Below are 18,331 nucleotides of genomic sequence, written 5' to 3' on the forward strand. Positions count from 1 at the left end.
GCAACTCACTGAAGCTCAGCAGATGTGAGCCTGGTCAGTACCTGGATGGGAGACCTCCTGGGAAAAACTAAGGTTGCTGCTGGTAGAGGTGTTAGTGAGGCCAGCAGGGGGCGCTCACTCTGTGGTCCACGTGGGTCCTAATGCCCCAGTATAGTGATGGGGACACTATACTGTAAACAAGCGCTGTCTTTCGGATGAGACGTAAATCCAAGGTCCTGAGTCTCTGTGGTCATTAAAAATCCCAGGGTGTTTCTCGAAAAGAGTAGGGGTGTAACCCTGGCGTCCTGGCCAAATTTCCCATGCCTCCTAATAATACCCAGGAAGGGCTGAAATCATAATGCTCAGGCATGCAACATTTATTTCCACTATGATCAAATACAAAACCCTTTCTCTCATGTGACCTTTATGACACTTCAGGGATTTCACCATTTGCAAGAAAAACACAGCCCTTTAATAGTACATTTATTTTATCTTTTTAACTGAGTATACATGTAAAAAAAATCTATTTTCTATTTAGTCTGTGCCTAGAGAAAACATATGGAGTACGTCCTAACACTCAAAGTGTCTCTTTCGAAAAATTAAGAAAGCAAACCGTGGTATACTTGAATCAGACAAATGAAAAAGCAGAAGCAGTAAACGACTAAGCCTCCTCAAAACTAAAGAGCACATCAATATCTATGAGTTTAACTTCTACTAAAGACTGCTATTTAAAAGTTGACATATGGTATAATAGACTGAAATATAGTTGAAATCAGTATGTTAGAGTGTTTAAAAAAACACAATTACTGATGTAATTTATTATATTTACAAAGCTGTTAACATTTTTCAGTTTGGAAAAATAGCTTACGGAAACAGTTTGATCAATATTTACAAATCAATGTAGGGCGAAGAGAGTCAGTAACAGAGTTATAGGCATTATTGTCTACCATTTCCAGACCTTGTGCTGACAAAATGAAAAAAAGATTTCATAACTTGAGGATACTGAAAACGAATAAAAAACGTCAGTCACACAGAAACAATAAAAATCCATGCCCTGTCTCCTGTTGTGAGAGAATGATACTGGGTTTGAACAATGTGCAAAGCATTTCACTAGCTTCCTTCTCCACCTAGAAGACAGGGTGCTCAGTTCATCACAGAATGCTTCGTAAGAGATGCTGACATAACCTCTGTCCTTCATCAAAGAACGCTTAATGATTTAATAAAACTAAGGATTGTGTTTATTGCATGAAATAATAGCGTGGCTAATTTTGTTTCATTTAGATTATTTTTATGTTTGGGCTTGGGTTAAGGTTCAGGTTCAGGATGATTGTCCCAGTTATAGAAGGGCCAAAGAGACGTTGCTGCTTATTCATTGGAGACTAAACTGGTACAATGTTCAAGATGTGGACTATAGCTAATGTGCAAGATAAAGTACTAACTGTAGCAACATATCTATAACTGTACTGGGTGAATCACTGTCAAGCGTTCAGCATTTCCCTGGTTCTCATGTGGTTTTGATAGACTTCACACACAAAAAAGCTTTTTTTCAGTGAAATTGTGAATGTCTGGAATATTGTCAGATATGGTAGTTTCACAGATCCTAATTATCCTTAATCTTGGACTTCCTGATATTTATTTAGCTAAGCAAATAACACAAGTGCTAATTAGAGTGTAAGATGTGAAAGTAAAATACATGAGAGTACTGTGATCCTTACACTGAACCAGGGGATCAAACTGTACTTGTCTGTACAATTGGAACATACTATATTATACTATTGTGCTAGGCACAACCATTACATAGTATTATTTATTTGTTTCTTAGTTTTATACATATTATTACAATACCCATATATACAGTAATTGTATAATGCACATACAGCACTGTAGTATTGCCATGTGAGGAAGAGGATATATATATATATCAGGATATTAGGATTTCCCATTAAAGTATTGGGTTGCCTTGGGATGTATGCACAGCCTGGCATTTTCACTGAAGCTGTATGGTCAAACAGTTGCACTCATGTTTGACTACAGTAGATCTAAGTCAATGGCAGTTAGATCAGTAAGTCAGCTTTTTAAAGATATTAATGAAGAATGCAGGATAAAAGACAATACAGTCTTTAGTGATGGAAAAAAAAGAAATAAAAGAGAGGCTTGTAGCAATTAACACTGAGACTGTTTTTTTCTTTCATAGACAGGTAGTACAGAACCTCCATATAATTTGAATACTAAAGAGACTGGCGTTAGGCCTCAAGCAAGGAAGTGTTGTTTGCATTTATGAAAATACTGATTTCTTATGTGTGGTATTCACCAGTGTTAAAGAAATCTCTTATTTTTAATGATGCTTTATATTGAATAGAGACATGCAGTAGGTTCTCATTTTCCTTGTATTTACATCCATTTTAAGAAGAACTTTTATTATACATAGGATTTTATTTTTATTTCGTAATACTGTACATGGGTTCCATCTCCTCCTTATGCTATTCCATCCTAAAATAAATGTTAAATGTTCTGTGTCTGTAGAAGGCAAACTCTGATTCTCGTGGATCTATATATCCAGTATATATAACCACCAATCATTCTGTCCATTTTCTAACCACTTTCTCGAATTCAGAGTCGCTTGAGAGCCGGTGGATGCAAGACAGGATACACCCTGGATAGGATGCCAGTCCATCACAGGACATGCACAGACACAGATACGCACTCACTCTCACCAGTGCCAGTTTTTGCAGAAGCCAATTATCCTACCAGTAGGTTTTTGGACTGTGGGAGAAAACTGGATCACCTAGAGTAAACCCACATGAACAAGGGGGGAACATACTGTACAAACTCCATTCAGATAGCACCACAGATCCAGAGCAAGACAGCAATGCTGTACACTGCACACCAGTGCTGCCCATATTTATACAAACAGTAATAGTCTGAACTGTGTTACTGTGAATAATTGTTTATCAATTTTAAGTTTGCTGCTTGGTAACTAATACTGGTTCATTATTTTGTCATTTCTATTTTATCTCCCTTTTTCAGATATTCACAACCCCTTTTTCTGTTATAGTACAATTACATAGTATTATTTATTTGTCGTTTTTTTCTCTCTTTGGTAATTTTTTTTCCAAATAAGTAGCAATCAGTGTATCATGACCAGATGCTGATTTAGCAAAACCTATTCACTATCTTTCAAGTAAAGGATATTTTGTAAAGGAACAAGTAATAGGTTTATTCCATGCTGAAAAGAGAAGAAAGAAAACACAACATTTTGGCCATGGAGCCTTCTTCTGGTGTGAAATATTGTGTTTTCTTTCTTCCCTTTCCAGCTTGGAATAAACCTATTACTTGTTCTTTTGCAGCTTACGCATGGTGATGCAGCTACCCACCTGAACTACTTCAGGATTTTTTGTAGCCTTATTAGCCTGAATTATTTAAAATATATTGTACACTACATATATCTTTGTTCAGGAACAAGTAAAGGTTTATCCCATGCTTAAAAGAGAAGAAAAGAAACACAACATTTAATCTGTGGAGCCTACTTCAGGTGTTTGTTCCTGTGCAGCCTAGTCATGAAGACGCAGCTACCTACTTGTACTACAGTACATCTCTGTTCTGTTTAAAATAATTTTGTGGCATCTTTCTCAAAGAGAAGTGAAGGTGATGTTAGGCTACACAGTATATATCTACTCCTTGTTATATACAAACCCTTAATTTATTACTTTTTGCTACTGCAAAAATATGAATTTTAATACTGTACTACATTTTCACTATGCTAAAGAAGAGTTTTATATTTTTTTACACAAGGGTGGACAGAAGGACTACACCTAAAAATATCACAACCGATCACCACCCACTATTCTTTGTTTAAAAGGTACTGTTTGTTCATCTCCTCCCTGTCCATCAAGCCTTTGTAATTTGCCATCACCAACTGCATAACTGTAACTATTGCTGTCTTTATCAGAGCTTAAACTGTAGTTCAAGATACCAGACCAAGAGAGTGAGTTCATATGTAACAAAATTCTAAGTTTCTATGCAATACAAGCAATCTTGTGTCTTGTGAACCAAATGTTATCTCTCCTGATCAACAAAATCAATATAGTAGGACTTTTCTGTATATGCTTTATGAATATACTTTTCAAAGCAATTCATATACTGTATGAACTGTATATAACACATACTGTAACAATGCAATTCTTCAACAAAATTTAAATGAAGAACATCCAGGACTAAGCGAAGCTCTCTCTGTGTGCCAAGGCTCACCCTTAGTACAGAAGAAAACAGCTGAAGGATATTGGACCACTGCGACAAACCCAGTACAACTCCAGTGCTATTAATTTCTGTATTTGTAATTCCTGAATGAATGCTCACCCATTAGTATCACAACATGTAAATTCAGGCTAATATTGTTGTTGTTGATGGTGGTGTGCATGTGTTGATGTTGTATTAATAGATTGAACATTTTATATTTATAATATTTTCTTTAATGACTTAACTATAATGACCTATTATGTTAAAAAATATCCTTTTTGATATCATAAAAAACACTAGGTACAATTTCAGAATGATCAATAGTGTTTAGGTCTTGGCCACGTTCTGGGATCAGGAGGACTTTGTACATACACAGGTTGTATGGTACATGTACCTATACAAATGTATTTACAGATCCCTGCAGTGCCAAATTCTAACCATTTTCATGCAAAGACAAACCCTTGTCAAACCTACTGTAGATCTGTGACAAGATTAAACAGGAGTGCGGCATTGGATAGAGAAAGAACACCACAGAGAGGGCTGGGTATGGGAGACTGTTACAATAATATTAAATAATTCCTTTCATTTATATAGCACTTTTCTGGATACTCCACTCAAAGCCTTTTATACAGTAATGTATGTAGTGGAGACTCCCCTTCACCACCACCAATGTGCAGAACACCTGGATGATGTGATGGCAGCCACAGCGCCAAGTACGCCAAGTTTGGTAAGGGCCAATGGGAATGCTGGGGTAACATCTCTACTCTTTTCAAAAAACATTGTGGGATTTTTCATGACCACAGAGAGTCAGGAGCTCGGTTTTACGTCTCATCTGAAGGAAGGCACCTTTTAACAGTATTTCCCTGTCACTTTACTGCGGCATTATGACCCACATAGACTGCAGGGTGAGCGCCGCCTACAGGGTGGCCCCTCTTAACACCACTTCCAGCAACATCTTTCCCAGGACGTCTCCCATCCAGGTACTGACAGGCTCACATGTGCTTAGCTTAGTGAGCTGCCAGTTGTGAGTTGCAGGGTGATATGGCTTCTTATTATGTTCTCATGACATCAAGCAAACCTGCCTGTTGTGTGGACTATAGAAGGTGCCAACTAAATCCTGGCTAAGGTTTTGACTGTAGCTTCCACAGGGGATGAATAATTGACCTTGTTAATGAAACAAAATAATGTTAGCATCTGTTGTAAAAAGTGCCAAATTTAAACCAAGTCATTTTACTTTGAAATTGGTCATCACGTTATACAAATATATCGCTGCACTGGGATACTGCTGCTCTGGGATTAGTCCAAAGTGGCTGCATGAGAGTGACCTGGTACTTTCCTGGCCTTAATAACATTTTCTAATCTGACCAACTAAAAGAGCTGAACCTTTCTTGTACTGAAAAGAGAAGACCATAACTTGCCTTAATTCCAGTATTCAAAATTCTCAACGACATTGACAAAGTCAATGCAATCGATATCTCCAATAACAAGTCAAACACAAAACACAGGACGCAAAAAGAAACTTTGGGAAAGTGCATTTCTAAAGAAGAAACTTTTTTATGCAGTGTTCAAGTTGGATGAAACATGTTGTCAAAGCTAAAACCATGGCTTTTTTCAAAGGACTGCATAACATCTAGTGCTACTTAAGCTACTAGTAGTTAAATGATCTAGATTGGTCAAATGGCCTCCTTTCAATTGAAAATCCTTATTTAATTACACTAAGAATCCTTTACTAGGTGGAATTGCAGGATGGCAGTTAGCACTCCTGATTACAGGTTCCTTCTTGTAGATTGTGTCCATGTGTGTTTTTATAATGTAATCTCATGTTCTCTCACCCTACAAAAATGTAAGGTGGCTAGTCAACTGTTGTCTCTGAATTGTCTGTGTGTGTGTGCCCTGTGATGGACTGCCAAAATTGTGCAATTAAAATATATAAATAGAAAGGAATATATTATAGCTACAATTCACACCAACATTTTTTTTTGCCTAGATAAACTGAACTGAGGCACCTAGAAAGAAACAATCAGCAATCAGTTAATGACAACTAATTCACTTTTAGAAGATGCAACCATACAAAGTTATTTAGAAAATCCTGTAACTGCAACTGACAAGAGAATATTTTGTACAGTTCCATGGCAGAGGAAATTAGTTTTCTAAAATGTATTGGGTCTGATAGGGAGTTCAAGTGCTCTTTTTAGTACCATTTAAAAGACGTGTAGGGCCCTAAACATGTACGTGGAAGCAAATAGAAGAGCTGCATGTAGAATTACCCAGCAATAAAAATCCTTCAGACATCTCAATACTTCCAGGAGACACAGACAATATGCTCTCACTTCTGAAATGCCTGGGTGCCAGAACACAGGCTGTAGCCTTTCACTTTAAATCCTTTATTAGTTGTTGGTTGCATCCTTGTGTGGGTAGAGCACAGGCAGAAAGGTCAAAAGAACAAGAGCATAGTAGAACCTGTGCACTGTAGGTAGATACATGTAGGGTGGAAAATAACATTGACTGTACTGCCAAAGAGAGCCAACAATTGGTAATTATTTAGAGCAGACTTTCCCTACTGTAATGATATTGAGAAGAAGTTCATACAGTACATAGCTTTAACTAATTGATATTGCCAATAAAATGAAAAGCTCTAGATATAAATGTAATAGATGCAGAATTCATGCCGCTTCATCTACTCAGAGCTTATTTTTCTCTCATGTGACATTTATGAGTCAGTCTCTTCGTCTTCTTGCAACATTCATGTTTGTTTCCAGGAAATATGTTATTATTATTATTATTATTATTATTATTATTATTATTATTATTATTATTATTATTATTACTATAATATATAGATTTTGTTTCTGGGTATCATTCTGCATGCGTGTTCAGCCTTTTTAGAACAATTATGAAAAATCAAACAATTGTGAAGATGAGTGCAAAGAAAACATTGCAGAGAAATTTGAGATTGCAAAAAATAACAATGTGGAATGTCTTGAACAAGAAAGAAACTATTGGAGGAGTAAACAATCGATGAAAGACCAGGTGGTCCGAGGAAGACGACAACAGATGATGATAAAAAAATGAGAGCTTTGAAGAAAACCTCTAGAATAGGGTTTCAGACAATCTCCAGAGTGCAGGGGTTAAAGACTCTCAATTCACTGTGCAGATGGGTACACGGTAAGATGCAAACCTCTCATCAACACTAAAAAGAGAAAGGCCAGATCAGACTATGTGAAGATGTACAAAGATGAGTCAGAACTGTTCTGCAACAAAGCTCTACCTTTATCAAAATGATGGAAAGATAAAAGAGTGGAGAAAGAGAAGAACTGCAAATGATCTTAAACACAGCACCTCATCTGTGAAACACAGTGGAGGCAGTGTTACGGCTTGGACATGCATGGCTGCTTCTGCAACTGGCTCACTGGTCTTTATTGATGATGTAAATGATGATGGCAGCAGCAGAATGAATTCTGAAGTGCACAGAAACATATTGTCTGCCCGTATCCAAAAGAATGCCTCAAAACTCACTTGACAGCAATTTATCCTGCAGCAAGACAATGACCCCAAAACATACTTAACCAAGGAGTTCAGTTTGAAGAAGAAGTGGAATTTTTTTACCTGGCCAAGTAAATCTCCTATTCTGAATCCTACTGAGTATGCACTTTCCTTGTTGAAGAGGAAACTAAAGTCAGATAACTCCCCAAACAAGCAATAACTGAAAGTGGCTACAGTTAAAATCAAGATTTAATGTTGACAGGTTGCAAACAGCATAAAGGGCCTTGCAACCAAATACTAACTTTACACTAGTTTACTTTACTTTAAGTTAATTTGTCCTAGCTGACATGAAATGGAGGATTAAACACAACAAATTACATTGTTTTAATCACACAGTATACCAACAGAAATATACAGAGATAAAAGTTGGCATTATGTATTGTTGCATCACATTTATCTTATGATCTGGAAAACAAATTTCAATACTACACAGCAAAGATGTAGTTTTATGCTGCTTTATATTGCTCATTTTGTTTGGCTGACGTACTGTATAGTATAAATTTTCCTTCATTTAAGCACAGAAAAATGAGCATTGGGTAAATGAATGACGTAAAACATTCATACCATTATTTATCAGAAAGAAATATATACATCATCATACACGTAACTACAACACTAACGATATCATGTGTTTTTACCTTAATTGACAATGTTAGTGTAAGTTAACATTTATCTTAATTTAGCTATCAAAATAATATCTTTGAAACATCAATTTTAGAAACACACACGCAGAGTTTTGGATTGTTAGGCCCTTTCTCCAATCCTGCACATTCCAGGGTTGCTAACCCTGAAATCACCCATTTTGTTTTTATTGACTTACATTAAACCACCAATTTATGGGAACAAATTATTTTTTATGGACACTATTCCTATTGTAAAAGCATGTGATGGGGGTGCCCACTCACTGTGCATTTCAATGCATTTTGGTGCATGTTGGCTATTCATTTTCCTATTTTCCTATATGCAACAAAAACAAAGTCTTCAATGGCTTTTAAAAAACAGCACCATCCTTTTTCATAAAAAGAAGACATTTTTGTGTTTAATAGATTTCAGGAGAGTTAAAATAGGGAAGTATTAAAATTTTACAGACCATCTATAATTGTATGGATGGTTGGTAACCCTGTCATATTTTCAGCATAAATGCTCATGTAAATGCAGTTTCTGCCTATTAACAGGAACAAATGTCACACATTATTGACTTGGAGCACTTGCATATCTCACTTCTTGAATTTTTATTTATGTACCAATCTACATTTTAAGGGGATGTTTTTAAAGCAATATAAAATTTAATTCCTAACACAATCCACGGTTGGAGTTGCAAAAGCAGCTTGACTTTTATTTAATTTTGCAGGACTACATTTCAAGTGTTTTCTTATATAAATATCATGTTTAAAAGCTGTAGGCATCTTTTTGTATACAGTACAATTACATTTTATTATGAATTGTTTGTTTTAATTGATTATTAATACAATTCCTATAGCATTACTTATCCCAAAACATGCCAAAGTTCTTTATATACTGTATAGGAAAGGACCAACTTCATCCAACACTGAAGTGCAGCACCCAACTATATGCAAATCAAGTACAGCGTAACAAAAAGCTTCTGTACAACTTTTGAATTTTAGGAGAAAACTGGGTATACCATATTGTTCGAGTGTGGGGTTGCTCAGAACATTGGGGTTAACACCTTAATGGAGTTACTTTTTGGTTCATAACAATTCAACAAAACAAGAGCTTGGCTGAATCTCTCATCGACAGCACAACACCTGCTAAAGCACATTATCCCCTATACAGATTCATTGTTTTTTTAAGAGGCCTATTGATTTAAACTTATTGATTTTCCAGAACTACATAATGTAGCAATCTGGTTTTCCTTCGAGTTTTCCCATCCCAGTGACAGACATGGCCATAGTTTCTAAACTCCCATAGCAGAAGAACAACAGAAACTAAACTCATCCTGAAACTTGGTTCACACCACCCCCCTTCTCTCAATGACCGTCTTGTTTTCGCGTAGTCTTTTCTATTCTCATGCAGGTTTTGACTTCACACCTTTCTTCACCTTTCTGCATTTTGCATTTCCTGAGTTGCCTCTCTGCCCCTCCTGTTTCCTCCCCTCTCCCAGCTTTTGTTTTTCTGTGCTCTTTAATCTGTGCCCTCTGCCCTGTCTTTCTCACACCTGAAGAAGGCTTCACAGCTGAAACATTGTTTTTTATCTCTTCTCTTTTCAGCATGGAATAAACCTATTACTTGTTCCTTTGCAAACTACGCATGCTGATGCAGCTACCCTCCTGAACTACTTTATGCTTCCCTACACATACTGTATACAGAAGATATAAATTATGTGTCAACATAAACACAAGTCTTTTCAGAAGCAGCCTCTTCAAGCTGTTACCCATTTTACAATTATAGTTTATAGCTTTGCTGCCTCCATGTAACACTTTGCTGTTGTCTACATTACATACCATGTAATCTACAGCATCTACAGTGTTTGCTAATCCTCCTATTTTATCATATACATGTATACAGTATGTATGTATGTCATCGGCAAACTTAACCAGCTGCTAACTATACCAGAATCAAAGTAATCAATATACAGCACATTAAGAAGAACAGTGGTCTTAATACAGATCTCTGTGGTACTAGACTGATTACATCACCTCAATCTGAGTAAACACCACTTACCTGTACTCTGTTTTATATATTTCAATGAGTTTTGAATCTAAATTCAAGCATTCCCTTAAGTTAATACCATCTGCAAATCCCTCCGTAAATATACATGCAGTATACTGTACATGTTCTGGTTGTATCCATTACTGCTATCATTTGTTCAAAGTACTCTAACACATTAGTTAAGTAACTGTGATATCATGGGTTATTAGAATCCGAAACATAACAGAAGTTTTGAAAAAAGTGAGAACACAAACTACTGTACATGCAGGAGTGTGTCAAACCAAAGAATAACTTTTCCATGTCATCCACCTGCAATACATCAGATGACAAGTTCACCGTGGAACTTGGGAATGAGATGAATATGTATGTACCGTACGTGCCTCCATTATACAGCATTCACAGTAATATACACCTTTTCCAAATCCATCAATTTTATCAAAATAAATTTCACCCATGCCCAACAACAGGATTTGAACCAAGAGCCCTGAGTCTACCATGTCTGAAAACGTAAGAATGTAAGAAATGTTTCAACCAAGAGGAAGCCAACAGCCAATCATGGACATTTAGAAGCTCAATTCATTTATGCCAATGATGAAAAAGTTGAGAGAGAAGTCACATTGCCTTATCTAGCATTGTGTCATTATGACACAAATGAAGGCCAATTATGCTATTATCAATCGATAATATGAATCAAATTTGAAGCAGTATAAAATGTATTTTCCCTGCTTGTGTATGTAAGGCACATCTAACTTCTCTGCTGCACTGCAGAGTGATCTTGGGAATGAGCAGATGTGGATAATGCTTCATTTGCAAATGAAACTGCTAGATGGCTGTGTAGTGATGATTTTATTCTAAAGATAAAAAAATATGGCCTACGTTTGTAGAATGTATAGACGAATGTTCAGGTGAAAAGACAGCCCTTAGCTTCTGATATTCCATATGGCGTATTAGACCTTCTTTCCCAGCATTCCTTGCCTCTCATTCTCTGCCTCTGCAACAGGCCAGTGATTCAATTCACATAAGAGAACTGACTACTTTATTCTCTGACAATGCTCTTGTTCCTCAGCAAAGTGGGTTAAAGTAAAAAATATCCATAAACTACATGTCATTCAATAAAAATAAAGATGAATGAATTTGTGCAGTATTGTCTGTATCTACTGAGCTAATTGTTAATGACAACTTTAACAAACCAAATATTGCACAAGCACTTAATCCCGTTTGGAGGCTGAAGGCAAATGCTAATGTACAGAGGAATCCAAGATAGTGCAATACAATCATCTGAAACTCCCTGAATTTTAAAATCAGAAGACAACAAAAATGAAACAATACAACACATACTCAACAATGCGTTTATATTGCATGTGATACTTAATGTCAGTTTATAGATGGTCAATATTCAGCATTTGAGATAGCTATTACTTGAACAAAACACAAAGACATTTGTTTTGTTATGCCATACAACAGTCTACTGTCACCAAGGTTTTGAAGCAAGTTTGCCAACTTTATAGACTTCATTTTAGTCAACCAACTTAGCTAAACACGTGTTCTAGGTCTCATTTTGTAATTAGCAAACCCTGAACCTGTTGTCTGCGTAAAAAAACAATGTATTTTAACGTATTATGGAGCAGTATCTTCTACAGCTGTTATTGATAACAGCGGAATCTTAATAATATCAAGTACAATCCCGTTTCAATGGGTGGCTGTACCTGAAGGATCTGCACATGATATTACTCTATTAATTGCTTATACCTACTTAAGAAATATTGCATTTCTGTGAAATTAAAGATATTTAAGACATGATTAGGCAAGTGATAAAGTCGCTTACCTCCTGTTTCCGGATCATGGAAATTTGGATCAAGCCCTCTCTCCAAAAATTTTGAGACTTTTTCAATGTTCTTTTGCTGGACATGTTCCATAAACTTCTTCAGGTTAGCCTGATTAAAAAAGGAATGAAAACAGTGAACAGAAATTGATTAAGCAACAACGTACTATAAATGTTTGGAGCAATTCAGGAGGAAATCTATCTATAGGTTTATAAAATCTATTCATAAACTGCAAACATGATGCCCTTAATAGAAAGATTTCTGTCGCCATAATTAGACAAATTCAATAAACATATCTATTGTATCTATTGTACATCAAAGAAAAGGGTGGAGGGCTAATCCTGGCCAAGGGTATATTGCCCAAATGAGGAACTCCAGTCAAATTGCCAGTCAAAATTGGCTATTGACACAGCATAGTCTTAAAAAGGCAAAACACTATCGGCACCACAAATGCATGATTTATGTAGAAAATAAACAACATATCTAAAATGCAGCAATATTAATAAAAAATGTACAATTCTATTTCTTCATCAATATTCAGAGGAATCCATACACTACTGATGGAAAAAAGAAATGCAACATTTTCTGGAATGAGAAAACTATAGTTATAGCTTATGTACTTTCACAAAAGGTTGTCAATTTGTTTTAAGCCCTCTGACCAGCATTACAGCTTGTGCAGTGAGGCATTGCAACTTGTGAATCACACAAAAGCTCGTTAGGTGCACTTTTACCCAACGAGGTCCAGGTGGAACAATGTCTGATCAGATCACCTTTAAAAAGGCCTTAATTCAAAGCTTAGGTCACTGCAAGAAAAAGGCCACACTTCAGTTTTCTGTACATTCCATAATGCCTCAATTGTCACCAGAAGCAAGGGAGAGGCCATTGGGATACTGGAGGAAGGCATGTCATGTGCCAACGTTGCCAGACACTATGGAGTAAGCCATTCCACTGTGCCCCAGCTGCAGAGAAGGTTTCAGCAGACTGGCAGGACAGATGACCATTTAAGATCTGGTTGCCCTCGAGTGACCACACCAGAGCAGGATTGACACATCAGACTGGTCCATCTGAGAGATCATTTCAGTTCTGCCACCTGTACTGCTGCGGAAACTGCCAGTAGACACAATGCCCACATCAGTGACAGGACAGTGAGGCTCCATGCTGCTGGTCTAAGAGCAAGGTGACCTGTCAGAGGCCCTCTGCTCGCACCTCCTAGATGTCACACCCGACTGGCTTGGGCCAGACAGAAGCAGTGGCATCAGGTCCTCTTCATTGATGAGTCATTCTTCAGCCTTTTCCATGCAGACACGAGGGCCAGAGTATGGAGGAGGAGGTGTTGCGCTTCTTTTTTCCATCAGCATACTATCATTGGGTTTTGGAACTGACCAGAATGAATAACACATTCTAAGCTGAATAACATCGTTAGTATAATTGTGTTCACAATATCTGCTATTTGAACAAAGTATTACAGACAAAAAGAATAAAACTTAAAATCAAAAGGAAAAAAAGTATAAGATGATCTTATTTTAAAGTACTAAACTGTGCCTTAGTATACATTAAATTGTAGGGAATAATTTTCCTTTTTAAAATCTTTAATCTGTACTCTGCTGTTCATTTAATAGTGTTTTAATAAATATATAGTTTGCTGATGAGTCATTTAATCAATAACAGAAATGTAATCTGGTGTATCTGAACAATAAATACTGACCCAGTCGTGTTCTCAGTTTAAAATTGCTATGTTAAGATAAGGGCCCATCAGACTATGAACCATCATACTTTTCACTGTGTACTTAGAGTACATTTAAAGCAGCAGGGAGTTTTAAAATCAATGATTAATGAGAAAGAAAGAAAGGAAGAAGAATGCATTTCTAAATTAATTTAAAATGGAATTACTTGCACATGGGGCATAATCTTTTCTGTAGCACTGTAAACATTCTAACTCTGGTAAAATAGAAAAATTGATCTACTTTGATCTACTGCAGCTTTTAAGGAGAAAAGGGTGTTATATTCATATTAATTCTGATAATAATAATAGTAAAAAGTCAAAAGGGTAATTACTGTATATAAACGGGGTCATTGAAAGTAATACCTTTTTCAATTTATTTTCAGGCACTGCTATTAAGAAGGCAGAAGGAAGGGTCATTTACAGAACAAAAACAACTGAAGACTTTTAACAGTTAATCACTTTCTGTTGAGTTTATTCAAATTAAAAATTCACTTTAAACCAACATTTTAATTCAAAGTGGGTTACACTTTAATTACATAACTAGGTTCTGGCAGAGATATAATCTGCCAATTTGCCAATTTCTTTCAATTCAAAGCAAGCTGTTTTTTTGTTTTCAGTCAGGCAGCAGTAGTGAGGGCACTTTGTTTCATACTTGTTCAGTCTAAAATCTTTACACATACTAATTAACAAATAATATCAACCAGTCTGAGAATTTTAATTGATCAATTGATTGATATTGACAGATTGTTGTATGAAATGTCTGTGTAAAATAATGTTTAGCAGCCAATTACGTTTAAATTGTGGAAAGTGAAATAGGGAGAAATCCATCTATGCCAAGTTTTCCAGCAATTTACTGGTCTGATGGGCCATTAGTCTGACAAGGTCTGACTGATGTTCTGACAGCATTTCCAAATTGTTTTGAAAACCCATCACTCTGACAATTTCAGCCTATTGGTGCAACCCCAAACTCTAACTGATGGCTGATAGGGTAATGGAAAGACCTCAATAAATTGCATAGATCTTTATTGGGCCAGTTAAAAAATAATGTTACTGTCTCTAAAAAATAATTATAACTTTACTGTCTGAAAACAATTTGAAGACAAAAAGCTACACTGAAAATTATATACTGTAAAACTGTAAAATACTAATGAATATCAATTCTCCAACTTTTACATTGCTGAAATCACAACTGTCTAAATAAATTTCTAATATTCCTTTCCACATACTGTATAAAGTCAAAGTTGATTTTGACTTTTATTATTGGACAGCTCCATGTTACTGGAGTTAGTTTGCACAGCATATTTAACTTTCACCAGTGAAATTAAGGTATATATACATCTTACAAGGAAACTCCTTCAGCTTATTGTGTGTTGAAGAAGAAGCAGTCTCTACAAATTATGGGGACGTATCCTAATTAGTGCCGTATAGCACAGGTTTGCGATGTGGATAAAATTTGTGGTTGTAGGCTTTGACTTAATACAGTATATCCAAAATAGAATTAGAAGTCTGGATGGTACTACTGTACTTTCTTGCATTGTAAAATGCCCAAAGTTATTTTTTATGTTCAGAATTCATGCTTGATCTTAAGACCTCAGTCTTAATTATCAGTGAGATAATCAAATCTAGTAAATACATACTGTAATACATTCTGAACATCTGAATGTTTTATATCTATTAGACTATATAGAAATCATGACACCAGGGATCCACACTGTTAGAATATCTTATTGACAAGAGCACCTAGGAGACCAGTGTAGACACAAGGTCCTTGATTGAAAACTCATGCAACCCCTGTATGCTTAGACTGTGAATGAAAGTATCAAATGTTTCTACTGACCCTGCTTTTAAATTGTTTCTGGTCCTGTACTTGTGCAGGTGCTTGCAGAACAAACCACAGCTATGATTTTATTATAGATGCATAAATCTAAATGAATACTAACATAATAATGTCTACATAAAACATAAAACTTTGTAATGTAATCCCTAAAGACCTGTCTGTGTTTTATCTGTAGTTTTATTCAAAATAGCAATATGCAGTCAAAGAATTAAGAGAAAAATGAATCAATAATCGATTTTTTTCTTTTTCATTTTTCTTTCATGGTGCCTATGACTGAATTGATAAGTATGAATGCTTAGTGCCCCACAATATAGGGATATAGCAGTTAAAATATTATTTTTTGCAGAAAATTCAGCACATTGTCTATTGATGAATCAATTTTCATTTATAACACATAGAAATTATAGCACAAAGAAAAAAGCCATAACCTTGCCTACAGTGCAATCAAAATACTGTTCCATTTACTGTACATGTTGTATAACTGCAACACATCTCTATTTCTAATGTAGGCAGTTAAAATGACAAAATAATTCATTTACTAAATACACAAATCAATCATCATAAAATTAGTTTGTCAAATGTGCACTCCAAATATTTATATCCATATAAGAGAATGAAATAGAATCTGTTATAACAGAAATCCAACCGTACACAAGAGGCAATGAAATCCCCAAAACTATCAGTCACAATATTTATCCAAAAATGCAATAACAAGATAAATATTATTTCTAACAATACTTCGAAAAAAAAACTTGTATTCATGTTAATACAAATGCTTAATATTTTTATCAGCATTATTACAGAAAACATATTATTCAGGAAAATTACACTTTCCTTTTTTAAAAATACATCAAGATAAAGAAATGCTATCACTTCCATCCTCCCACCATTCCAGTTTTGTGCATTATAGTACAGCAGTTACATAACTCCCTGGTCTGAAAGAGTCTCTCAAATTTCTAGTAATCTATGTATCTCTGTTGATCAAAAGATATCTTACACTTACCATGTGCGGCTTTATTTCATCCTGAGTCTGGAAAACCACACCTCAGTCATCATATTATTCACTATTTTGCCAACAAAAAACCCTGATTTTCTCCCTCCATGAAGTATTATATCAGAAAGGCATACTGTACACAGGATTATTCTCTCAACAGCACTGAAATGAGTGATGGAAATTCACTTGAGATTTCAAAATCTATGAAGCTGTTGTTATGGTGATCAGATACAAAAGAAACTGGCTGCCGTATAAGCAGGGAGAGCATTGTCGAACACAACGTAATAAAGAGCTGGAAGGAATCAAGCAATTGCTGATTTTTTTTTTCTATGTGATCTTTTTTAACACTCCTGAAAAAGGGTAATCACTTTCTTGTTTAATCCGTTTCACTGGCCATTATGATAATCCTTTCTTAGCTGTTAGGAAACTCACTTTGCAATTCACATTTCAAAATCTGTCACTTAGTTGAACACATTATTGATCACTGCTGTTTGGGACATTAATGGTTACAGTTTGAGAGCAAAACTTTGCAATGTTTAGCAAAAGGTGCCTACAGTAGTGTCTCATACACTCTTGAAAAACAAAAGTTGCTTAGAAACACGACAGTGTTCGTTTAGGGGAAATAATACAGGGTTGAGATATTCTCTCATGGCACTAAGAGATAGAGTATAAACTTCTATAAAATATTAACCTTGTGTTACAGATGAACTACAACATACTGTAGGCATCTGCAGTCTTTACTGGATTGCAGAATCTTTTGAATACAGATATGAATCTGGGGTCAATTCACCCTTATTTTCTTCTTCTTTTTATGCTGAGGTTAGGTTTGAGCACTTGAGATAATGGGCAAAATTCTTTGAAATATTTTTATTCTGCTTCTCTGAATGTCTGTTTGTACATCTTGATTAATCAGAATTTCCAACTCCTTTGCTCTGATCATCCACCTACACAACTCCAACCCACAGCAGGGTATTTCATCTCTACCATGACCTGGCTAATCATTATACAGAAAATGTATTCCATTAGTACGAGGATCTACATTTATACATTCAAAAATAGTTGGTCTGTGTTGGCTGTGGCACACCTGTCAGCATTTATAGTTACTTACTGTTCACTTTCAAAGAGCAAAGACTTTCTACTGACATAATAGTAATAATTCCTTACACTAATATAGTCATTCCTAGAAACTCTACCCAAAGTGCTAATAACAGACAATGGGAAAAAAAAACAGATATTGGGAACTTGCCTCCACCACCACCAATGTGTGGTCCCCAGCTGGATGGTGTGACGGCAGCCAAAGTGAGCCAGTACACTCACCACACACCAGTTATCAGTGGGGAGGGAACAGAGTGGTGAAGCCAAATCAGAGATGGAGATTATTAGGAGGTCATAACTGATAAGGGCCAGAGAGAAATGCTCTTTTCGAGAAATGCTCTGAGGGTCAAGCACAGTTTTACATCTCATTCAAAGTACTGCGCCTTTTTTTTTTTACAGTGTTGAGTCCCCCAGCATAATGCTATTATACA

General features: G+C 35.8%; 1 protein-coding gene across 5 annotated transcripts in view; it reads right to left on the reverse strand.

The window, feature by feature from the left end:
• shank3a (SH3 and multiple ankyrin repeat domains 3a) overlaps window positions 1-18,331 on the reverse strand; it is a 639,129-nt gene that overhangs the window by 324,500 nt on the left and 296,298 nt on the right. For all 5 annotated transcript variants that reach the window (XM_069192202.1, XM_069192204.1, XM_069192203.1 and 2 more), the window contains one exon: window positions 12,254-12,362. In XM_069192202.1, the coding sequence (XP_069048303.1) occupies window positions 12,254-12,362 (109 nt within the window). The remainder of the gene's footprint in view (window positions 1-12,253; window positions 12,363-18,331) is intronic.

Source organism: Lepisosteus oculatus, chromosome 7, assembly GCF_040954835.1.
Source record: "Lepisosteus oculatus isolate fLepOcu1 chromosome 7, fLepOcu1.hap2, whole genome shotgun sequence".
NCBI classification, from domain to species: domain Eukaryota; kingdom Metazoa; phylum Chordata; class Actinopteri; order Semionotiformes; family Lepisosteidae; genus Lepisosteus; species Lepisosteus oculatus.